At 41.8% G+C, this 26,015-nt stretch overlaps 1 protein-coding gene across 3 annotated transcripts in view; it reads right to left on the bottom strand.

Moving 5' to 3' along the window:
- The window catches only part of LOC137426460 (phosducin-like protein 2), an 84,166-nt gene that overhangs the window by 18,579 nt on the left and 39,572 nt on the right, over positions 1 to 26,015 (bottom strand). For all 3 annotated transcript variants that reach the window (XM_078770919.1, XM_078770918.1, XM_078770917.1), the window contains one exon: positions 24,290 to 24,368. In XM_078770919.1, coding sequence (XP_078627045.1) covers positions 24,290 to 24,368 — 79 coding nt within the window. The remainder of the gene's footprint in view (positions 1 to 24,289; positions 24,369 to 26,015) is intronic.

The following is a 26,015-nucleotide window of genomic DNA, read 5'->3' on the forward strand; positions in this document are numbered from 1 at the left end:
GTAGTTGTTGTGGATGGGGCCCGAGGATCCGGAGGACGGACCCGGGTAGCCCAGTGCCAAAGGGCACCAAGGGGTGACAGAGCCAGGAGGGGCCTTCCCCAATTAGATAGGTTAGGGTGAGGAGCTAGGTAAGCTCGGGTGGCAACTACAGTGGTGGAGGTGTGCAGGTGGGTAGACCTGCTGGGAGAGCTGCACGACCCAGCCCGGAAATTGTGCAAGGGCACAGGGAGTTGCATCGGGGGAGTGAGACCCCAAATTGAGAAGCACCACTGTTTGGTCAATGGGAATTGGTTTTTAGAACCCATAGTGTAAGTTGGCCAATGGATTGGCAGGGAAAGACCCCGGGTAGTGTAAAGTGTGTTAATGTCATTTAGAGGATAGTTAGGATTAAGAATCTCCTCGCACCATCTACATCCACTCACCTGAGGTAACGATGGTACTCCACACCATGCCATGGTTGTTTTATTATTTTTATTGATGCAAATGTTTGGAATGTGAGACGCATCATGACGTGGGTGTGACATTGTGCTTGTTGTTCCATCTCTCCCTCCTTATGAGGATTGATGATGAATTGGGTGATGGCAAATTTTGGTTAGAGGGATTGTGGTAACGAATTTGGGATAGGGGAAATAGGGGGAAGATGTGACGGTAGCGACGGATTTGTAAATGTGTAGATTTTTGTAAATATGGGGTAAAGGCAAGGGTAGAGTAGGTGACAGGGGGGGGGGTGACATACGGTAGGGACGAGCTTTCTCACTTCGCTCTCCGTACGCACTTCGCCTTGCATTGCCTTGATTGATGTGTACCCTTGTGTACCCCTCGCTCATCTGTCTTTTCCCCCCTTGTCTCCTGCATGAGGACCTGTGCGCCACTGGGCGCCGAGGGGAGCGTGCGTGAGTCCGCCATTGTGCGCCCGGAACTCCCAGAACCAGCTGTCTGCATCGATGCACCACATTATGGACCACATGTCTGTGGCTGAGCACCACTTATGGACCCCATGGGTTGGGGCATGGCCCCTCTGCTGGAACCGGCCATGAAGGCCCGAGATCTTGCTGGCGGACCTTGGCCACAGGGCACCGATGCCCCACAGGTGAACCATACATAGCCGGCCCCCTGTGGGCCATAAATAAAAGAAATGGACACGTTGGGTGCATTTTATTTCATGTGCAAATAGGCCGCCAGCAAAGAAGGTGACAACACCTGGAAGATAGTAATAGCCAGCAGAGGGAGCCGAAGAGCAAGAGACCACCATATCAGGGTTTGGGGTTTGTTTGTTGTTTTTACATTCATGAACAGTGATGATTGTGCACCGATTGGTGCTTGAGGGTGCTTTGGTGTGTTTTTGGGTGCTTGCATGGTGCAACGATGCAGGGCAGACTGTCTCCCCCACCCCCCCCCCCCCCCCAAAAGAGCAATCACAGGTCCTGGGTTACGTTTTGTAAATAAAGTAACGTCATTGTAAATAATGCTCCCCACCGTCAATGTATAGTTTGAAGACAATTCCGCAATTCGGTTAGCTGTGGGCGTGAGTCTGTTAGGTAGGGTGCAATGGAGCAGCGGGACATATTTATTGGTGTTTTAAAACTGTCACACTCAGGGTCAGGTTAAAAGTAGAGGGAACTACACCTACGTGCCACACTAAGGTAAAAGTTATAGGCCCGGGACGTGCCTAAGGGGAGGAGGGTGCAGTGTTGTGCATATGAGAATGTGTTTTTTTTTTTTTGTTGTGGTAAAATGTTGTTGTAAAAGGTTGTTGTAAAATATCACCCCTCCTCCCTCCGTTTGTGGTTGTATAAAGGTCAAAGGGCGTTCCTGTAGTTAGTCCATAAAACATACATGCAGGACACGATATATCTTTTTTGACAGTTATATCCTTATTATGTGTATTAGTGTAAGGCTGTGTCTTCCATTAATTGAAATACTCCATTGCACCAAGTGAAATAAGATAGATTCCCTTTCATTCCCATTCCCAAAACCTCCATTTCCAACTGCGTCATTGCCATTCGCATTGCCAACTACAATTGCCGCCATTAAGCGTGGTCAGCTCGGGGAAGAAGGGCGTGCCCGCCCATCGTCATAGAGGGGAGGAGTGAGCCAGCCCCGAACAACCAACCAAGTACAAGGGGTTTGGCTTGAGAGGGCGGAGAGAGAACGCTCGGGGAGGTTCGCGAAGGTTCGAGGGTGTGGCCCTATATAACCCGCGGCCCCGACGCCCAGAAGAGGAGAGTTGAGTAAGGGATCCCTGAAAGAGCAGCTTCAGCCACTGCAGCTTCAGCCACAGCAGTTTCAGCCACCGCAGCTTCAGCCACAGCAGTTTCAGCCACCGCAGCTTCAGCCGCAGCAGCTTCGGGGCCTTGACGGCAGTTTCGAGCGAGGCCGCGAAGGAACGGCGGCTGCTAAACGCGCCGATCGAGAGAGGGCGGCGGCTGCTCATCCCCGAACCGACCATGCTGCGGTTCCAGCTGGACCTTCCTCCCCCTCCAGCCATCCACCTCCTGCCATTCCTGTCATCATTCCCCGCGTGAGTCTGTCTTTTGTTTTTTCTGTCCCAGGGTATTAATTAAGACTGTAGGTAAGCTAGCATTGCACTGTGTCTCTGAGTTCTTCTGTAAATTATTTTATTATCTTTCCTTCTCCTTGGTTTTTTTGGTCCTGTAAATAGTAAATAAATTATATTTGTATTCCTTACCCTTTGTCTTTCTTCTTCTTCACATCCTTCGCTTTAGTCTTTTCCCCATTGAATATCTGTGGCGCGATTCGGCCAAAGTTCGGGAATCGGGTTAGTCGGGGTAACTGTTAGGGCCGCGGCGCCATCCGCTCGGCAAAACAACATCCTATCCGCGGTCCGTAACAATATATATATATATATATATATATATACTATATATATATATATATATGTATATATATATATATATATATATATATATATATTTGTATACAGAATCGAGGCTCGTGAAAGAGCTAACATTTATCACACAAACAAATCAAACTGACAAACAAAATATATAAAAAGAGGGAGCTGTAGACAAGATGGGGAGAGAAGAGGAAACACACAAACACAACATTTGAGAGCAGGGACATCGGGAGATGTGTGGGAGGGAGAGGGATTGGGGGGAGGAGGCATGGGAAGGGGGTGGGGGGTGGGAGAAGTATAAAACACAAGGACACCAAGGACTTCCAGGAAAGAAGTTGGTATTTCAAAAAAGTGGATTTGGGGTGAAATTAGCGGGGGTAGAAAAGATCAAAGTTTTGGATGGAGGAAGATAAGAGATGGTGGTGAACAGCTGTTTTAAAGACCTGGAGGGAGGAGTGGGATTGAAGAGAGTGACGGAGTTTGTTCCAGAGGCGGGAGAAAAGAGGAATGAAGGAGTGAAGGTGAGCAGAGAATCTTGATTTTGGCAGTTTAACCATAAGAGGGTTGCAGGCAGAACTTGTGCGACCTGTAAGAATATTTGGGGGACAGAGCCCAGAGAGAGCTGGGGGGGGGGGGGGCATGGCCGGAGAGGAGTCGGTAGAAGACGGAAAGACCACCAACCTTCCTGCGGTGAGTGAGTGAAAGGCCCTTGGAGTAGCTTCATCGCAGGAGATTCCAATGATTCTGAACGCTTTGGTTTCAACAGCGTGAAGACAAGCTAGGTGTGAGGCAGGAGCACCAGCCCAGAGGGGAGAGCGGTATTCCATTGAGCTGTGGGTGAAAGCCTTGTATGTGGTGAGGAGCTCAGGTGTGCCAAGGAAGAACTTCGCACGACGGAGGAAGCCCAGTGTGTGTGTGTGTGTGTGTGTGTGTGTATGCGTGTGTTTGTGTGTGTGTGTTGACTGGTTTTGGAGGCCAGATTTGAAATGTGGTTTTCCCAGGAAAGATCATGGCAGATAGTGAGACCCAAAAGCTTGAGTGACAGAACTTCTTGGAGAGGATTATTCAGAGAGTGGATGGGAGGGTTGTCCAGTCGGTCTTTTCGGAGAGACATCGTAAGAGTGTGAGATTTGTCAGGATTGAAAGACATGTTCCACTTGTTTGCCCAGTCTGTGATTTTGTCCAGGTCTGCAGAGAGTGAGGAGGCTGCAGACTGCCGATCTGAGGGATGAGGAATGGAGCGACAGAGAGTAGAGTCATCAGCAAAGAGACAGAGAGGATTTTCAAGAGAGTCAGAGAGATCATTGATGAAGACCAGAAAAAGCACAGGGCCCAGAACACTGCCTTGGGGAACTCCAGCCTGAACAGGAAGAGGAGATGAGAGAAACCCATTCAGGGCCACACGTTGACTATGACTAGAGAGGAAGTCCGCCAGCCATGCGTGGAGATTTCCATGGATACCAAAAGAGGAGAGTTTGGTGAGCAGAGCGGGGTGCCAGACCGTATCGAAGGCACGTGATATGTCAAGGTAGACTGCTCTAATTTCCTGTTTGGCATTGAGGACCTCCATCCATTGTTGAGAAAGCAGAAGCAGCACGTCCAGAGTAGAGTGACCAGGTCTGAAACCAAATTGATGATCAGAGATCAAGCCATTGGAGAAGAGGAAAGATTTCATATCTGAAGCAATGATGGTTTCCATGACTTTGCTGATAATTGGGACAATGCTGATTGGTCTGTAGTTGCTTGGATCTGTTTTTGCACATTTTTGTGCAAAGCGGTGATGTTGGCTGATTTCCAAGCAGATGGCAGATGACCTTGAGCAAAAGAGAGGGTGAAGAGAACAGAGAGAGGGAGTGAAAGAGCGGAAGAACAGGATTTTAGGACCCGTGGGCTGATGCCGTCATGTCCAGTTGCAGAATCAGAGTCGAGGGTTGACAAAAACTTTTCCACCTTGTCAGGAGGAAGGGACACAGAGTCCAGGAGCAGCTGGGTACGACTGGGTATGGTGGGTACAGAGAGGGATGGGTTTGGGACACAAGATTTAGAGGCAAACACAGAGTTGAGGCATTCAGCTTTTTCACGTGCGGAGTCAGCCGTGTAGCCATTTGAGGTGAGGGAGGGGATGGAGGGGGAACAAACACCAGAAACAGATTTGACCAGACGCCACCAGGATTTGGAAGAGGGAGACAGATAAGAGAGTTCGGTCTTGAGAATGGAGAGATATTGTTTCCTGCCTTTCCTGAGGGTGGACACACACTTGTTTCGGGCTTTGTGAAAGGAAATGAGATTTCCTTCCGTTGGATTTGCTTTCCAGGAGATGAAGGCAAGTTGTTTCTGGGCAACAGCCTCACCACAAGATTCCATGTACCGTGGACGGGAGGAAGGGTATGACAACTGAAGACGAAATGGGCAAAGCCTATGTTGTTTTAGAAAATGTTTTAGATTGTTTTAGAAATGTTTAGATGTTTAGAAATGTTTAGAAAATGTTTTAGAAATTTAGCAAAGTTGGTGACCTTTGGCCTATGTTGACCTTTTGACCTATTGACCCCAAAAACAATAGGCTTCTGGCATTTGACGAACTCTACCACTTGGTGAAGTTTGGTGAAGATCGGTTGAAAATTGTGACCTGTAGGCCGGTGACAAACAAACAAACAAACAAGAAAACGTCATGCGTAGCACGATACTTGCAAAATACGCCCTCCCCCAAAAGTTTGCCATTGATACAGCAAATTGTCCATTTCATGAAGATTTAAATTTACAATCTGGATCAACGCTCGGGTCAACAGGATGAAAAGTGACGATTTTTCAGATGAAAAATGAGGATTTTAGAAATGTGCATGTTGACCTTTTGGCCTATGTTGACCTTTTGGCCTATGTTGACCTCAAAGATACTTGGTGGTTGAATTCAGTGACCAGATATGCAAGTCCTCTTCAAATTTCAAGTCAATTGGATGAAAATTGAGGATTTTAGAAATTTGGCCTATGTTGACCTTTTGACCTATGTTCACCTAAAATATAATTTGTGGTTGAATTCAGTGACGAGATATGCAAGTCCTTTTCAAATTTCAAGTCAATTGGATGAAAATTGAGGATTTTAGAAATTTGGCCTATGTTGACCATTTGGCCTATGTTGACCTCAAGAATACTTGGTGGTTGAATTCAATGCAAGTCCTCTCCAAATTTCAAGTCAATTGGATGAAAATTGAGGATTTTAGAAATTTGGCCTATGTTGACCATTTGGCCTATGTTGACCTCAAAAATGCTTGGTGGTTGAATTCAGTGACCAGATATGCAGGTGGTCTTCAAATTTCAAGTCAATCGGATGAAAATTGAGGATTTTAGAAATTTAGCAAAGTTGGTGACCTTTGGCCTATGTTGACCTTTTGACCTATTGACCCCAAAAACAATAGGCTTCTGGCATTTGACCAACTCTACCACTTGGTGAAGTTTGGTGAAGATCGGTTGAAAATTGTGACCTGTAGGCCGGAGACAAACAAACAAACAGCAAACAAACAAACAGTCACAAACACAACCGACCAATATACTTGAAAAATCTTCGATTTTGCAAGTAACAAGAAAACGTCATGCGTAGCACGATACTTGCAAAATACGCCCTCCCCCAAAAGTTTTCAATGTGACATGATGGCCTATGGTGACCTCTAAAATACTTGGTGGTTGAATTCAGTGACCAGATATGCAAGTCCTCTTCAAATTTCATGTCAATTGGATGAAAATTGAGGATTTTAGAAATTTGGCCTATGTTGACCTTTTGGCCTATGTTGACCTCAAAGATACTTGGTGGTTGAATTCACTGACCAGATATGCAAGTCCTCTTCAAATTTCAAGTCAATTGGATGAAAATTGAGGATTTTAGAAATTTGGCCTATGTTGACCTTTTGACCTATGTTCACCTAAAATATAATTTGTGGTTGAATTCAGTGATGAGATATGCAAGTCCTTTTCAAATTTCAAGTCAATTGGATGAAAATTGAGGATTTTAGAAATTTGGCCTATGTTGACCATTTGGCCTATGTTGACCTCAAGAATACTTGGTGGTTGAATTCAGTGCAAGTCCTCTCCAAATTTCAAGTCAATTGGATGAAAATTGAGGATTTTAGAAATTTGGCCTATGTTGACCATTTGGCCTATGTTGACCTCAAAAATTATTGGTGGTTGAATTCAATGACCAGATATGCAAGTGGTCTTCAAATTTCAAGTCAATCGGATGAAAATTGAGGATTTTAGAAATTTAGCAAAGTTGGTGACCTTTGGCCTATGTTGACCTTTTGACCTATTGACCCCAAAAACAATAGGCTTCTGGCATTTGACCAACTCTACCACTTGATGAAGTTTGGTGAAGATCGGTTGAAAATTGTGACCTGTAGGCCGGTGACAAACAAACAAACAAACAAGCAAACAAACAAACAGACAGACAGACAGAGTCACAAACACAACCGACCAATATACTTGTAAAATCTTCGATTTTGCAAGTAACAAGCAAACAAACAAACAGACAGACAGACAGAGTCACAAACACAACCGACCAATATACTTGTAAAATCTTCGATTTTGCAAGTAACAAGCAAACAAACAAACAGACAGACAGACAGAGTCACAAACACAACCGACCAATATACTTGTAAAATCTTCGATTTTGCAAGTAACAAACAAACAAACAAACAGATAGAGTCACAAACACAACCGACCAATATACTTGAAAAATCTTCGATTTTGCAAGTAACAAGCAAGCAAACAAACAGATAGTCACAAACACAACCGACCAATATACTTGAAAAATCTTCGATTTTGCAAGTAACAAGAAAACGTCATGCGTAGCACGATACTTGCAAAATACGCCCTCCCCCAAAAGTTTTCAATGTGACATGATGGCCTATGGTGACCTCAAAAATACTTGGTGGTTGAATTCAGTGACCAGATATGCAAGTTCTCTTCAAATTTCATGTCAATTGGATGAAAATTGAGGATTTTAGAAATTTGGCCTATGTTGACCTTTTGGCCTATGTTGACCTCAAAGATACTTGGTGGTTGAATTCACTGACCAGATATGCAAGTCCTCTTCAAATTTCAAGTCAATTGGATGAAAATTGAGGATTTTAGAAATTTGGCCTATGTTGACCTTTTGACCTATGTTCACCTAAAATATAATTTGTGGTTGAATTCAGTGACGAGATATGCAAGTCCTTTTCAAATTTCAAGTCAATTGGATGAAAATTGAGGCTATTAGAAATTTGGCCTATGTTGACCATTTGGCCTATGTTGACCTCAAGAATACTTGGTGGTTGAATTCAATGCAAGTCCTCTCCAAATTTCAAGTCAATTGGATGAAAATTGAGGATTTTAGAAATTTGGCCTATGTTGACCTCAAAAATTCTTGGTGGTTGAATTCAATGACCAGATATGCAAGTGGTCTTCAAATTTCAAGTCAATCGGATGAAAATTGAGGATTTTAGAAATTTAGCAAAGTTGGTGACCTTTGGCCTATGTTGACCTTTTGACCTATTGACCCCAAAAACAATAGGCTTCTGGCATTTGACTAACTCTACCACTTGGTGAAGTTTGGTGAAGATCGGTTGAAAATTGTGACCTGTAGGCCGGTGACAAACAAACAAACAAACAAGAAAACGTCATGCGTAGCACGATACTTGCAAAATACGCCCTCCCCCAAAAGTTTACCATTGATACAGCAAATTGTCCATTTCATGAAGATTTAAATTTACAATCTTGATCAAAGCTCGGGTCAACCGCATGAAAAGTGACGATTTTAGAAATTTGGCCCATGTTGACCTTTTGGCCTATGTTGACCTCAATAACACTTGGTGGTTGAAGTCAGTGACCAGATATGCAAGTCCTCTTCAAATTTCAAGTCAATTGGATGAAAATTGAGGATTTTAGAAATTTGGCCTATGTTGACCATTTGGCCTATGTTGACCTCAAAAATACTTGGTGGTTGAATTCAGTGACCAGATATGCAAGTGGTCTTCAAATTTCAAGTCAATTGGATGAAAATTGAGGATTTTAGAAATTTGGCCTATGTTGACCTTTTGGCCTAAGTTGACCAAGAATACTTGGTGGTTGAATTCAGTGACCAGATATGCAAGTCCTCTTCAAATTTCAAGTCAATTGGATGAAAATTGAGGATTTTAGAAATTTGGCCTATGTTGACCTTTTGACCGATGTTCACCTAAAATATAATTTGTGGTTGAATTCAGTGACGAGATATGCAAGTCCTTTTCAAATTTCAAGTCAATTGGATGAAATTTGAGGATTTTAGAAATTTGGCCGATGTTGACCATTTGACCGATGTTGACCTCAAGAATACTTGGTGGTGGAATTCAGTGACCAGATGTGCAAGTCCTCTCCAAATTTCAAGTCAATCGGATGAAAATTGAGGATTTTAGAAATTTAGCAAAGTTGGTGACCTTTGGCCTATGTTGACCTTTTGACCTATTGACCCCAAAAACAATAGGCTTCTGGCATTTGACCAACTCTACCACTTGGTGAAGTTTGGTGATGATCGGTTGAAAATTGTGACCTGTAGGCCGGTGACAAACAAACAAATAAAAATCACCCACAGGGTGAACCGTATCTTGCCAAAATGTGAAAATTCCGTTTTTTCGTCATGACGTCATCAAATGACGTCATAGCGTCAAACTGTTTACAGATCTGGGAAGCACTCATCAAGGGCATTCATATGAGGTATTACTCGATATGGTACCTACGATTTCAAAATTTGACCTTGGAGTCAATAATTTTCGACCTCCAGCGCTAACCATGAAGGTCAAGGCCGATCGCCACCAAAAACTAATCAGCTGAGCGCCGGACCATATACTAGATTCCCATGAAGTTTGGAGACGATCCGATCAAAGTTACTCAAAAAATAAGGGTTTCGTCGACCTCCATGATTGACCGCAAAGTGACCTTGACCTTTGACCTTGACCTTCAAAATTTTGTGTGCTGAAGGGTATCTCTATAGGACTCTGATATGCGAAGTTACAGGAGTTTCCAATAATAACTGTGGTCTACAGAGTGATCTAAACGTGAAAAAAAAATGATTAACCACAAACAAACAGACAAACATACAAGCTGACTAATACATCTTGCAAAAACTTCGTTTTGGCAAGATAGTCTGGAGGCATATCCCCAAAAGTGGCCTAGAAAAGGTGGTAGGGGTACACTCATGTTACAAGCTGGCAACAATGTTTTTCTGAAAGCCCAGACCTCTAGGAACCCAAAAAGTCTTGTTGCCAGCTTGGGAAATGGTTTGGACCAGATTTGTGGCCATTTTTCAAAATGGCCGCCTACATTTTTGGTGTTTTCTAATATTTGAGCTCTAGAACTTATATCTGGCTGTCATAAAGGTCTCTAGGGTTATGACCTTATAACATATAGTCATACAACAATCCTCACCCAAATTGGGGTGCATGGCATATCTATAAGTGGTTTTATTGAAGCAAAAAGGCAAAAATATGCCTGAAAAACGCCTTCATTTTGATTTTGCCAAATCACTAAATTGCATACTGTGAAGTTGTTCTTTGGTCAATTTCTTTCAAAATAGTTTTAAAATTTGCCCAGATCCCTCCTCTTCATTAGCAAATCTTCAGGAATATACCCAAGTTCTCAGAAAATATGTTTTATGCATGATCAGCTACCCCTACCCCCTAAATCACAAAACGTGCCAATTTTCAATATTTCCAGATTCCAACCAATATCATTGTTGTATGACTTTTTCTCATCATGATAGGTCCAAATTAACTTACTCTATGTGATTAGGTGTTAATAAAAATTGAATTTCACACTTTAGTGAAAATCCAAGATGGCTGCCAAATGGCCATAGAATATTTGGTGGCGTGAGACCATAAGACTGCAATTTCATTCAGAGGCACTTCTAAAATGTTCCATTTATACTAAATATATGAGGCACTACTATTCTATAGGTCACATGTATGTGAAAGAGTCTTGATGAGTTGAAGATGTATTATTTTAGAGGGGGACTTTATGTAAAATTTATGTTTTATAACATTTGAATTTCAGGAAAGTAGTGTGGATTTGGAAGTGCCTTGTTTGCGGAGTATATTAGTTCCAACATAGCTGACAAACAAGGCACTTACATAAATGAAGACATAGAAGATTGTAAAATATAAGCTATATTATTTAATGTAAAACAAAAATAAACATACATAACTTGTATACATAATGCAAACATTATTATGTTACACTGATCCAAACAATACAAACGTCAATGCAATGCTTGCACCTTTAAACTAAACAAATATTTGGCACTGAATTAACAAAGTCATACCCAACAAGCTAATCTGGCTATTCATACATAAGTGACAGAATGTGGGATACAGTCATATCATAGACTAGTAATACATTGGTGGAACAGAGCTGAAGCAAGACTAGTTACATTACGTCAAATACAGCCAGCATAGTAACAATATGACATTATGGAATATACTCAAGTTTCCATGCATGTCGTCTAATCACTATCAGAGTCATTGAGGGGGTTCCTGCATAAGTCTGCACATTTGCATGCCAATGTGCACCGCAATCCATTTTTCCTACAGTTGCACCTGCCAGTTAGACATGGACGGGCCTTTGAGGTACATGCACACGTCGCAATTTTGACACATTCTGCTGTGAGCTCTTCCTTGGTCATGAGACGGGGCATCAGCTGGTTGTCCTCAAGGTACCAGCCGGATGTTGTTGGATTGGGGATTCCTGGATTTGGCACATTGGCATTTCGCCACACAAGGGCTTGATGATGTGCCCTTAAAATGTGCTGGTGCAATGCATCCTCTGTTGGTGGCATGTTCTCTGGCTTTTTACCAACTTTTCTGAATTGGGAACATCTCAGCGCCTGGATTTCCTTTGCGTCTCCTTTCGGGTTGTAAAGACGGCAGACAAACTCCTCAGCCCTGTCCATGTCTTCTATTAGGGCACTGACCTGGTAGGCCTTGGGCACCAGACGCCTCAGAGCACTGTAGATGGCCTCATCGTCTGCCTGCTGGAAAGCTCTCGAAAGGTCCTCTGATACCTGATTGATTTCTGCATCAATCTGTACTTCATTTTCATTCAGCCAATGTAGGATCTTCTGCCACAGAATTCGCCATAATGCCTCAAACACAAGCTTGTGGGCACGGATTGTGCGGTTCCATTGTTTCCCGTTGAGGATGTTCTGTGCAGTGTTCTCGCCATACACACCACTTTCTACCAGAATGTCCTTCAAGCCGGAATCTGCCATGTACTGTCCAATAACCTTGGTGAAATTCATTTGAATATGGAAACCACCAAGCATCACCACTAGGTTTTTGCATTTGTCTGGTTTGGCCCACTGCAACATCTTGGCTTTACAGTACAGTTGCTCATCAAAGGTAAGTACTGTATACGTTTGCCCTAGTGCAGCAGTCATCCTTTGGCAGTTTTGAATCACTGTCCAGATGGTGTCAAACTCATGTGCAGGCTCATTGATTATCGGCATAGGCCCTACTGTAGTCTTTGCTGGATTCACATCAGACACACGCTGGTTAAATGCTGTCCAGCCTGGAACATGCTGGTCCTCGGTGTGAGACTGACGTGCAAGGAGCCATGACACATCTATGGCCATAGCCTCAGAGATAACCTGGGCATCCGATTCCATATACCAATCAGCTTTCACAGCTACTGGAAATGTTGCTTCGGGTTTCTGGGTGCCCATGCCTGAAGGTTGAATCTCATTGAAATGCTCTGGCACAGTTACAGATCTGCTACTGCTTGACTTGACATCAGGTGCAATGGTCTTTTCGCCAGGTATGCTTCTTCGAAAGGCAGCAGACTGTGAGGCATGAAAGGAGCCTTGACCGTCAAGGGTCTCCTCTATGATGTCAATGTTATCATTAGCATATCTGATGTATCCTTGGTAGGTAGCTTGTGCAAAATTCAGGGGTATTATTGTGTTGTTTTGCTCAACATATCTGGCCAAGACAGAGTTTGCAAGGGCAGTGTCAGCTCTTCTTACAGTTTCATAACTAACACCATGTCCTGCAGCATGCATTAGTTGCACCAAGTCCTTGGACCTTGTTGCTTGGTGAACAGTGAGAGCTAGCCCTAGTTGCTTTGGTGTCTGCTTTCTGCCACCAGATGCCAAACATACTATGTCCTGTGCTATGCTCAAAATCCTTTTGCTTTCTCCATCATCATCACCTTCGGAGGTCCCTTCAGAATCTTCAAATATGCTGTCACAATCACACAGCAGGCGTAGGAAAATGTAAAGGCTTTCAGGAACCACCTTCTGTGCACTTTCAGTGTTGATGTCTCCAATATCTGAGTGTCCTGGCATTGTCTTGATGTCATTTCTCATTTTGACTGCCACTCTGTAAAGCCAACTCAAGAGTTCCTTGTCCTTTGTTTCGGCTGAGAAAGATGGAATGTGCTGGGAGGTTTCATCAGAATCTTGTATCTCACTTTGTTCTAGCTCATCTGCCATCTCTGCTAAGTTCTGAACAACAATACCTGTTTGAATTAGTGGGAAGACTAGAAGTGAATCCTGTTGATTCATGGACTGTACAAAATCTGCCCTATCTCCTAATACCCTTTTGACTTTGTTCTTGAATGCTTTGTAACTCTGTCGGTCACATTGCTCCACACAGACACTGAAGTCTCTTCTCATCATGTAACAGTATTGGTGCCAGATGGTTTTCATGGTATAGATGTCTCCTCCAGACAGCCCAGCATCCACCTCCTCGATCATTTTGTTGAAACAAACATCTGGTGGATATTCTGGGCCTTCTTCTACCACAGTTGACTCAGACTTCCTCCTGAAGGTTACATAACAAGGAAGGTGGTACTTCCCTTCAGCAGCTATTAGGTCACTTATTCCTGCCAACCGGCATCTCATAATCTTGTTCTTTTGAGCATCATTTAGTATTCTGTCTGAGGTCTCTAAAGTGGCTACATTCCTCAATTGCTTTCCTGCCTTATCCTCCTGACAGAAAATACATTTGTCCCAGGACACTGAAGCAACTGATGCTTTAGAAGAGGGGCGAATGCATGTAGATGGTTGGTCACACGAGTCCTTTGCTTCCTTTTCATGCCGATTTTTCAGTCTCTCAATATGGTTGGCATGTGTAAACTTTGAATAACAGCCCCTGTGCCATACTATGTGTTCTTTTTCATCATCAAGGTCAATACTCTGTATTCTGTCAAGTGTTGAGATGTACTCATGGTCATGGTATTTCTGTCTCGTAATCACACAGTCTTTAAAGCGTTCGAGACCAACATCTGTGGGCTTGGTTGTCTTTTCATTTTTTCTGTTGCCTTGGCAAATGAAGCATGTGCTCCAGTCGATGTCCAGTGCAACTGATTCTCTCTTCCGTCTCCCACCTATCACAGCTACAGGTTCCATCTTCATTCATATCTGGAAAGAGACAAAGACTATGTCTACCACAACACTGAAAGCTATTTACAGCACATGCAACAAGCAATATGTTATAGTACATTGTTAACACAACAATTATGTTAAAATGATGATTCGGGCAGGACCTGAGGAAGGATACAAAGGAAAGCATCATTATTGCAATATATTATGTCTCAAAAATGTGTTGGTATCAAATGGTAGACTGCATTACCTTAACTTAACGTCATAATGTGAAATATTATATTTTATTGGCCATTTGGCAGCCATCTTGGATTTTCACTAAAGTGTGAAATTCAATTTTTATTAACACCTAATCACATAGAGTAAGTTAATTTGGACCTATCATGATGAGAAAAAGTCATACAACAATGATATTGGTTGGAATCTGGAAATATTGAAAATTGGCACGTTTTGTGATTTAGGGGGTAGGGGTAGCTGATCATGCATAAAACATATTTTCTGAGAACTTGGGTATATTCCTGAAGATTTGCTAATGAAGAGGAGGGATCTGGGCAAATTTTAAAACTATTTTGAAAGAAATTGACCAAAGAACAACTTCACAGTATGCAATTTAGTGATTTGGAAAAATCAAAATGAAGGCGTTTTTCAGGCATATTTTTGCCTTTTTGCTTCAATAAAACCACTTATAGATATGCCATGCACCCCAATTTGGGTGAGGATTGTTGTATGACTATATGTTATAAGGTCATAACCCTAGAGACCTTTAAGACAGCCAGATATAAGTTCTAGAGCTCAAATATTAGAAAACACCAAAAATGTAGGCGGCCATTTTGAAAAATGGCCACAAATCTGGTCCAAACCATTTCCCAAGCTGGCAACAAGACTTTTTGGGTTCCTAGAGGTCTGGGCTTTCAGAAAAACATTGTTGCCAGCTTGTAACATGAGTGTACCCCTACTGTCACATTTCCTGGAAGTGCCTCCAGACTAAGATAACAAGCAAACAAACAAACAGACAGACAGAGTCACAAACACAACCGACCAATATACTTGAAAAATCTTCGATTTTGCAAGTAACAAGCAAACAAACAAACAGACAGACAGCCAGTCACAAACACAACCGACCAATATACTTGTAAAATCTTCGATTTTGCAAGTAACAAGAAAACGTCATGCATAGCACGATACTTGCAAAATACGCCCTCCCCCAAAAGTTTTCAATGTGACATGATGGCCTATGGTGACCTCAAAAATACTTGGTGGTTGAATTCAGTGACCAGATATGCAAGTCCTCTTCAAATTTCATGTCAATTGGATGAAAATTGAGGATTTTAGAAATTTGGCCTATGTTGACCTTTTGGCCTATGTTGACCTCAAAGATACTTGGTGGTTGAATTCACTGACCAGATATGCAAGTCCTCTTCAAATTTCAAGTCAATTGGATGAAAATTGAGGATTTTAGAAATTTGGCCTATGTTGACCTTTTGACCTATGTTCACCTAAAATATAATTTGTGGTTGAATTCAGTGACGAGATATGCAAGTCCTTTTCAAATTTCAAGTCAATTGGATGAAAATTGAGGATTTTAGAAATTTTGCCTATGTTGACCATTTGGCCTATGTTGACCTCAAGAATACTTGGTGGTTGAATTCAATGCAAGTCCTCTCCAAATTTCAAGTCAATTGGATGAAAATTGAGGATTTTAGAAATTTGGCCTATGTTGACCATTTGGCCTATGTTGACCTCAAAAATTCTTGGTGGTTGAATTCAATGACCAGATATGCAAGTGGTCTTCAAATTTCAAGTCAATCGGATGAAAATTGAGGATTTTAGAAATTTAGCAAAGTTGGTGACCTTTGGCCTATGTTGACCTTTTGACCTATTGACCCCAAAACAATAGGCTTCTGGCATTTGACCAACTCTACCACTTGGTGAGGTTTGGTGAAGATCGGTTGAAAATTGTGACCTGTAGGCCGGAGACAAACAAACAAACAAACATGAAAACGTCATGCATAGCACGATACTTGCAAAATACGCCCTCCCCCAAAAGTTTTCAATGTGACATGATGGCCTATGGTGACCTCAAAAATACTTGGTGGTTGAATTCAGTGACCAGATATGCAAGTCCTCTTCAAATTTCAAGTCAATTGGATGAAAATTGAGGATTTTAGAAATTTGGCCTATGTTGACCTTTTGGCCTATGTTGACCTCAAAGATACTTGGTGGTTGAATTCACTGACCAGATATGCAAGTCCTCTTCAAATTTCAAGTCAATTGGATGAAAATTGAGGATTTTAGAAATTTGGCCTATGTTGACCTTTTGACCTATGTTCACCTACAATATAATTTGTGGTTGAATTCAGTGACGAGATATGCAAGGCCTTTTCAAATTTCAAGTCAATTGGATGAAAATTGAGGATTTTAGAAATTTGGCCTATGTTGACCATTTGGCCTATGTTGACCTCAAGAATACTTGGTGGTTGAATTCAATGCAAGTCCTCTCCAAATTTCAAGTCAATTGGATGAAAATTGAGGATTTTAGAAATTTGGCCTATGTTGACCATTTGGCCTATGTTGACCTCAAAAATTCTTGGTGGTTGAATTCAATGACCAGATATGCAAGTGGTCTTCAAATTTCAAGTCAATCGGATGAAAATTGAGGATTTTAGAAATTTAGCAAAGTTGGTGACCTTTGGCCTATGTTGACCTTTTGACCTATTGACCCCAAAAACAATAGGCTTCTGGCATTTGACTAACTCTACCACTTGGTGAAGTTTGGTGAAGATCGGTTGAAAATTGTGACCTGTAGGCCGGTGACAAACAAACAAACAAACAAGAAAACGTCATGCGTTGCACGATACTTGCAAAATCCACCCTCCCCCAAAAGTTTTCCAATGATACATGATGGCCTATGTTGACCTTTTGGCCTATGGTGACCTCAAAAATACTTGGTGGTTGAATTCAGTAACCAGATATGCAAGTCCTCTTCAAATTTCACATCAATTAGATGAAAATTTAGGATTTTAGAAATGTGGCCTATGTTGACCTTCCGATGTTGACCTCAAATATACTAGGTGGTTGAATTCAGTGACGAGATATGCAAGTCCTCTTCAAATTTCAAGTCAATCGGATGAAAATTGAGGATTTTAGAAATTTGGCCTATGTTGACCATTTGGCCTATGTTGACCTTTTGACCTATGTTGACATCAAATATAGTTTGTGGTTGAATTCAGTGACAAGATATGCAAGTCCTCTTCAAATTTCAAGTCAATTGGATGAAAATTGAGGATTTTAGAAATTTGGCCTATGTTGACCTTTTGGCCTATGTTGACCTCAAAGGTACTTGGTGGTTGAATTCAGTGACCAGATATGCAAGTCCTCTTCAAATTTCAAGTCAATTGGATGAAAATTGAGGATTTTAGAAATTTGGCCTATGTTGACCTTTTGGCCTATGTTCACCTAAAATATAATGTGTGGTTGAATTCAGTGACGAGATATGCAAGTGCTTTTCAAATTTCAAGTCAATTAGATGAAATTTGAGGATTTTAGAAATTTGGCCTATGTTGACCATTTGGCCTATATTGACCTCAAGAATACTTGGTGGTTGAATTCAGTGACCAGATGTGCAAGTCCTCTCCAAATTTCAAGTCAATTGGATGAAAATTGAGGATTTTAGAAATTTGGCCTATGTTGACCATTTGGCCTATGTTGACCTCAAAAATTCTTGGTGGTTGAATGCAATGACCAGATATGCAAGAGGTCTTCAAATTTCAAGTCAATCGGATGAAAATTGAGGATTTTAGAAATTTAGCAAAGTTGGTGACCTTTGGCCTATGTTGACCTTTTGACCTATTGACCCCAAAACAATAGGCTTCTGGCATTTGACCAACTCTACCACTTGGTGAAGTTTGGTGAAGATCGGTTGAAAATTGTGACCTGTAGGCCGGTGACAAACAAACAAACAAGAAAACGTCATGCGTAGCACGATACTTGCAAAATACGCCCAACCCCAAAAGTTTTCAATGTGACATGATGGCCTATGGTGACCTCAAAAATACTTGGTGGTTGAATTCAGTGACCAGATATGCAAGTCCTCTTCAAATTTCATGTCAATTGGATGAAAATTGAGGATTTTAGAAATTTGGCCTATGTTGAACTTTTGGCCTATGTTGACCTCAAAGATACTTGGTGGTTGAATTCACTGACCAGATATGCAAGTCCTCTTCAAATTTCAAGTCAATTGGATGAAAATTGAGGATTTTAGAAATTTGGCCTATGTTGACCTTTTGACCTATGTTCACCTAAAATATAATTTGTGGTTGAATTCAGTGACGAGATATGCAAGTCCTTTTCAAATTTCAAGTCAATTGGATGAAAATTGAGGATTTTAGAAATTTGGCCTATGTTGACCATTTGGCCTATGTTGACCTCAAAAATTCTTGGTGGTTGAATTCAATGACCAGATATGCAAGTGGTCTTCAAATTTCAAGTCAATCGGATGAAAATTGAGGATTTTAGAAATTTAGAAAAGTTGGTGACCTTTGGCCTATGTTGACCTTTTGAGCGATTGACCCCAAAAACAATAGGCTTCTGGCATTTGACCAACTCTACCACTTGGTGAAGTTTGGTGAAGATCGGTTGAAAATTGTGACCTGTAGGCCAGTGACAAACAAACAAACAAACAAGCAAACAAACAAGCAAATAAACAAACAGTCACAAACACAACCGACCAATATACTTGAAAAATCTTCGATTTTGCAAGTAACAAGAAAACGTCATGCGTAGCACGATACTTGCAAAATACGCCCTCCTAGTCTAGTAGGAAGACTAGGTCCCCCTGCACCCCCCGGAGATATACTTCTAATCAGTGTTTCTAGATTGGAAACAATGTGTAGAAAATGACTAGCTATGGCCCCAAGCTGAAAAAATGTCCCACATACCATTTTTATGCAAATTACTGCTGCCATTATCAAAAAAAGACTAGGTCCCCCTGCACCCCCCCGGAGATATACTTCTAATCAGTGTTTCTAGATTGGAAAAAATGTGTAGAAAATGACTAGCTATGGCCCCAAGCTGAAACAATGTCCCACATACCATTTTTATGCAAATTACTGCTGCCATTATCAAAAAAACGATTTTTGACATATCTCAGCCAATATTGCAGATAATTGAAAAATGAAGGTGTCTAGACCCATGTTTTGAAGGGCATAGATCATGATAGAACTATTCATAACATGATTACATGTGTCTATGGTATACTAGTATGCTAATTAGTGCTTTATTTACAAAATAATCACAGTTTTACGAAATAATAGACTCATATTAAGGTCCGTCTACACAGACGTTAACACAAAGTTTTATTTTTCTAAATACCCTGTGAAATTCACCGAATGCCCTGTGAAACCTGGGATTCTTCTCCAGCTTTTTCAAGGGCCCGACTTTTCCCTTCCCTTTGAAGGCACTGGTGCAGTCTTCTCCGCTGAACACATAGTACCCCAGGAGAGTGGCACAGTAGTCCTCTCCCAGGGATTCTGCCAGCTCAGAGACGTTGACAAGTTGGCGATGCTTCCCTGACCCTGTATCCAGGTACACCGTCAGCTTGATGTTGTGGGCATGGTGGAGCAGGATCAGGAGGATGTCTGTGTCCGGTGTTCTGACTACAGCGTTCTTGTATCCGATGGTAGCAGCATGATGGAGGTACAGAACCACCCTGGTATCAGTCTCTTCCTGGTTGCTGTAGATCGTGGGGAGTTCACGTACCTCGACCTGAAACACAAAAAGGCACCGCATTTCAATCACCAGTCACTGCCAGTTTCAGTATATCTCCGGGGGGTGCAGGGGGACCTAGTCTTTTTTTGATAATGGCAGCAGTAATTTGCATAAAAATGGTATGTGGGACATTTTTTCAGCTTGGGGCCATAGCTAGTCATTTTCTACACATTTTTTCCAATCTAGAAACACTGATTAGAAGTATATCTCCGGGGGGTGCAGGGGGACCTAGTCTTTTTTTGATAATGGCAGCAGTAATTTGCATAAAAATGGTATGTGGGACATTTTGTCAGCTTGGGGCCATAGCTAGTCATTTTCTACACATTTTTTCCAATCTAGAAACACTGATTAGAAGTATATCTCCGGGGGTGCAGGGGGACCTAGTCTTTTTTTTATAATGGCAGCAGTAATTTGCATAAAAATGGTATGTGGGACATTATTTCAGCTTGGGGCCATAGCTAGTCATTTTCTACACATTTTTTCCAATCTAGAAACACTGATTAGAAGTATATCTCCGGGGGGTGCAGGGGGACCTAGTCTTCCTACTAGACTATCCCCCAAAAGTTTTCAATGTGACATGATGGCCTATGGTGACCTCAAAAATACTTGGTGGTTGAATTCAGTGACCAGATATGCAAGTCCTCTTCAAATTTCATGTCAATTGGATGAAAATTGAGGAGTTTAGAAATTTGGCCTATGTTGACCTTTTGGCCTATGTTGACCTCAAAGATACTTGGTGGTTGAAATCAGTGACCAGATATGCAAGTCCTCTTCAAATTTCAAGTCAATTGGATGAAAATTGAGGATTTTAGAAATTTGGCCTATGTTGACCTTTTGACCGATGTTCACCTAAAATATAATTTGTGGTTGAATTCAGTGACGAGATATGCAAGTCCTTTTCAAATTTCAAGTCAATTGGATGAAAATTGAGGATTTTAGAAATTTGGCCTATGTTGACCTCAAGAATACTTGGTGGTTGAATTCAATGCAAGTCCTCTCCAAATTTCAAGTCAATTGGATGAAAATTGAGGATTTTAGAAATTTGGCCTATGTTGACCATTTGGCCTATGTTGACCTCAAAAATGCTTGGTGGTTGAATTCAATGACCAGATATGCAGGTGGTCTTCAGATTTCAAGTCAATCGGATGAAAATTGAGGATTTTAGAAATTTAGCAAAGTTGGTGACCTTTGGCCTATGTTGACCTTTTGACCTATTGACCCCAAAAACAATAGGCTTCTGGCATTTGACCAACTCTACCACTTGGTGAAGTTTGGTGAAGATCGGTTGAAAATTGTGACCTGTAGGCCGGTGACAAACAAACAAACAAGCAAACAAACAAACAGAGTCTCAAACACAACCGACCAATATACTTGAAAAATCTTCGATTTTGCAAGTAACAAACAGACAAACAGACAAACAGACAAGCAGACAGAACCACAAACACAACCGACCAATATACTTGAAAAATCTTCGATTTTGCAAGTAATAAAATGAAAAATCAAGCTCCGTGGGGCTAGACACATGACATTGGCCTAACCAAATACCGAAACCCCTGTCAGATTCCACCAAACCCCTCGGAGAAGATGTAGCTTGAACTTGATTACTCCCTAAAAAGACATCTTTTTCAGGCGTGGCTCCACCCACAATGGCCGCAATACGCCCACTCTAGGCAGGACACAACTAGATCATGATATCAACCTCCCACCCAAGTTTCATCAAAATCGGATATCATCGGGTAGTTATGCTGCGGACAGACAGACACACAGACACACAGGCAGACGCACACAAATGACGAATATAGTGGTCACTTGATAACTCGTGAACCAATAACAATAGTATTGCTGCATAAATCATTCGATTTCTACATTTGGACATGGACTTATTGACCATCTCTTCCATAAATAATATAGAAAAAGTAGACGAGACTAAGCATCTTTATAATTTCGTGCAGGTTCACAAATCACACCTGTATTAACACCTATATAAAATAAATGTATTATTATTATTATTATTACAGGTGCTTCTCCATTATACATCACTAACCTTTAATAATAATAATAATAATAATGCATTTATTAGCGCTGAGGAAGCGCCTCTAGCGAATGACTTCCAGCCAGTGTAACGCGAATTCCTGTCACAGTAATTCTGAGATCATATAAGTGTGACGTGCAGTTCCTGATTGGTTCGTGTTGGGGAACCCCTTCTCGCTGCCGACGTGACGTAAATTCGCGCACGCGCACTGGTGAAGCGCGAGATTCGGCCCAAGGTTCTTATTATTATTATTATTATTTTTGTATACAAGATCGAGGCTCGAACCATGATCGAGGCTCGAAATTCCATGCCCGAACCTCAGCGCAATCCAAGAGGATTCACTTGTTTTATATAGCGCTTTTCAGGAAGCCCAAAGACGCTTTGACAGAGTGCAAAACATAATGCATAGCAAAACATAAAAACAATTGCAAAAAAGAAGAATCAAGGGAAATATTCAACGCACAAAGGAGGGAGAAGGAGAGGAGATAGTCAGGGGTTAGATGCTGCGGGTTAAATGTTGCTATGCAGTGTTGAACAGGTGGGTCTTGAATGATGTTTTGAATGTGGTGAGTGAGGAGGAGTCTCTGATGGTGTGAGGTAGTGAGTTCCAGAGGGTGGGAGCAGCGATGGAGAAGACCCTGTCCCCCCAGGATCTGAATTTGGTCCGGATGGGGGGGGGGGGTCAGGAGGTTGATACCAGCAGAGCGGAGGTTCCGGGTGGGAGTGTGTCTGGAGAGGTCAGCCAGGTAGGATGGGGCCAGGTTATGGAGGGCTTTGTAGGTCAAGAGGAGGATTTTGTACTGGATTCTCTGGGAGATGGGGAGCCAGTGAAGCTTGTAAAGGACGGGGGTGATGTGGTCACGGGTCCGGGAATGGGTGAGTAGACGGGCAGCGGAGTTCTGAATGTATTGGAGTTTATTGGTGATTGTTGAGGGTGAACCATAGAGGAGGCTATTGCAGTAGTCCAGACGGGAAGTGATGAAGGCGTGGATGAGGGTTTCTGCAGCCACGGAGGAGAGGGATGGACGGAGACGGGCGATGTTTTTCAGGTGAAAGAAGGCTGTCTTTGTGATCTGTTTAGTGTATTTGTCGAAGGAGAGGGTTTGGTCAAAGATGATGCCAAGATTCCGGATGTGAGGGGAGGTGGATACTGGGATACCGTCGGTGTTGAGGGCAAAGTTATGGGTGGATTTTATGAGCGTTTTTGGGCCAATGATGATTATTTCAGATTTATCATAGTTAAGTTTGAGGAAGTTGATTTGAAGCCAGGATTTTATTTCAGTGATGCAGTTTGTCAGGATAGAGTGGGTGGCGGTGGAGATGGACTTGGTGGAGATGAAAAGCTGGATGTCATCGGCGAAGCAGTGGAATTGGAGACCATGACGGCGGATTAAGTGACCGAGGGGGGACAGGTAAAGGATGAAGAGGAGGGGGCCAAGAACTGAACCTTGGGGGACACCTTGGGGGAGGGGAGCAGTGGGGGATTTGCAGTTATTGATGGAGATGAACTGGCGTCTGTCAGAGAGATATGATTTAATCCAAGAGAGGGCAGTGCCGGTAACGTTAAAGGTGGTTTCAAGTCGGGTGAGGAGGATGGTGTGATCGATGGTGTCAAAGGCGGCGCTGAGATCGAGGAGGATGAGAATGTTGAGGTTGCCAGCGTCAGAGGAGAGGAGAAGGTCGTTGGTGATTTTGAGAGCAGTTTCAGTACTGTGGTTGGAGTGGAATCCGGATTGGAATGTTTCATACAGGTTATTGGCAGAGAGATGATGTTTGAGTTGAGTGGCTACAGCGCGTTCCAAAACTTTTGACAGAAAGGGTAGGTTGGAGATGGGTCTGAAGTTATTTAGGGTGTCAGGGTTTAGACCAGGTTTTTTTTAGAATGGGGGTAATAGCAGCAATTTTGAGGGAAGGTGGGACGATGCCTGTAGACAGGGAGGAGTTTATTGTTGCAATGATAAGTGGAGAGAGAGCAGGGAGGGAGGCCTTGACAAAGCTGGATGGGATGGGGTCAAGAGTGCAGGTGGCAGTTTTCATTCCTATGAGGAGTTCAGAGAGGTCAGTAGGGGAGACTGGGGAGAATTGAGACAGGGGATGGCAGGATAAGGGGGGGCAGGTGGTTTGAGGGGGAGCGGGTGCAGCGGTGGTCAAGCTGTTGTAGATGTTATTGGTGTTATTATTACATATAAAATAAATGTATTATTATTATTATTATTACAGGTGCTTCTCCATTATACATCACTAACCTTTGTATTACCTGTATTCAAGCAATGCACATTCTTCATCTAAACTTTCTTGATTTCTTTCCTCATCTTCACATGCATTCAGAACTCTCACTGGATGGAGCAATAACAAGGACAAATGGGGACACACTCAAGATACAGATCTAAAAAGGAGATTAAATTGATATGGATCAAAGATGTCAATGTAATGTCAAAAGTCAAAAGTCTGGTAAATGCAACGAGGCACAAAACCAAATAAAAGGAAAGGTTTTAAGGTAAAAAAAAACAAAAACGGGTGCGGCACCATATTTAGTGAAGCTTTTTGAAAATAGCTACACATTAAATTTTCTTACATTGGTGCTTTACTGAGAATAGCTACTTTTTTTTCTCTACGAGAGCGAAGCTCATGGAATAGCAAGATATTTAATATTTGTATACCTCATCTCTAATCCTTTCTACTTCATCCCTATCTCCTATATGGTGTATAAAGCAACAATGTATTCAAGTATGAGCAATATTTACCCTCGCGAAGCGAAAAGCAGTTGGGCAATCGGTTGCATACGTGCGTAGGTGCGTGTCTGCATTAAAAAAAAATCATTTTCTCGACAACCGTTGATCCGATCTGCACAAAATTTTATCAGAGGAGCCACCGCCTGTATAATTTTTTTATTCATAATTATGATGTCATAGGTCACGTGGTATGGACGCCATCTTGGAAAAACGTTACACCGCTGTCTCATTGTCATTGTATCTCCAAAACCGCTCAATGGAAAAAATTTAAACATGGCTCATTGCCAAGTACTCCCCATGGGGAATAAGATATGTTAATTATGATGTCATCAGTGCCTTCATTATGACATAATAATTCAACAAGTACAACACATGATCCAATCAGTATGATTTTTTTTTTCCTCTGCAATTGTTGGTCTGCTGGACACGGAATTTTCACCACATGAGCGCCTCCTCCTGTAGAATATTTTAATGATAATTATGATGTCCTAGGTCACGTGGTACAGGCGCCATCTTGGAAAAACCCAAAAGAGTTCCACCTCTATATCTCCGAAACCACCCCATGGAAAAAATTGAGCCGTGGCTCATTGTAAAGAACTCAGCATGGGGAATAAGTGTTGTTAACAATGACATCATTGGTTCCTTAATTAGAGACAACGCTTAGTCTGATCAGTTTGAAATTTATTGAGCATGATCTACACAATAATTATATTCGAGAATATAAATGTATGCAATCTCTCACGTGGTCTGGCAGCCATATTGGATCAACGAAAAAAAAAACCCTTAAAAAACAGAAGAGTTGGCTCGCACCAAGTTGACTGCGCAGGGTAAGTATTGTCCTGTCCGCAACTAGTTAAAACCAGCCTTGAACGAATAGCTGAGACACTTTTTCTTCTGAGGCGACCAGCCGAATATATACGGGATGGAAGAGACGCGAGTTTATCTCACGAAACACACAGGTTTATTCCGAAACCACAACGAATAAACACGACAGTACATGCAACAAATAATTCAATGAAAATAAATGCAAGGCGAAATTAAAGTTGTGGTAAAAACAAATTCCCTACTTATATGTTTATTTGTTAAATATGTTAAACATGTTTATTGTTAAAGATTGATTTTCATTTTAAATATAAATAAACATTTTAATTTATTGAATTTTCTTCTTTCATTCCAGAAAATGGATTCTGTGGCAACTTTAAAACGAGGAAGAAGTGAGAGTTTTTCAGTGGAAAAATGCCTAATTTGCCA

This window comes from Myxine glutinosa, chromosome 1 (genome assembly GCF_964187855.1).
Source record: "Myxine glutinosa chromosome 1, kmMyxGlut1.1, whole genome shotgun sequence".
Lineage (NCBI taxonomy): Eukaryota > Metazoa > Chordata > Myxini > Myxiniformes > Myxinidae > Myxine > Myxine glutinosa.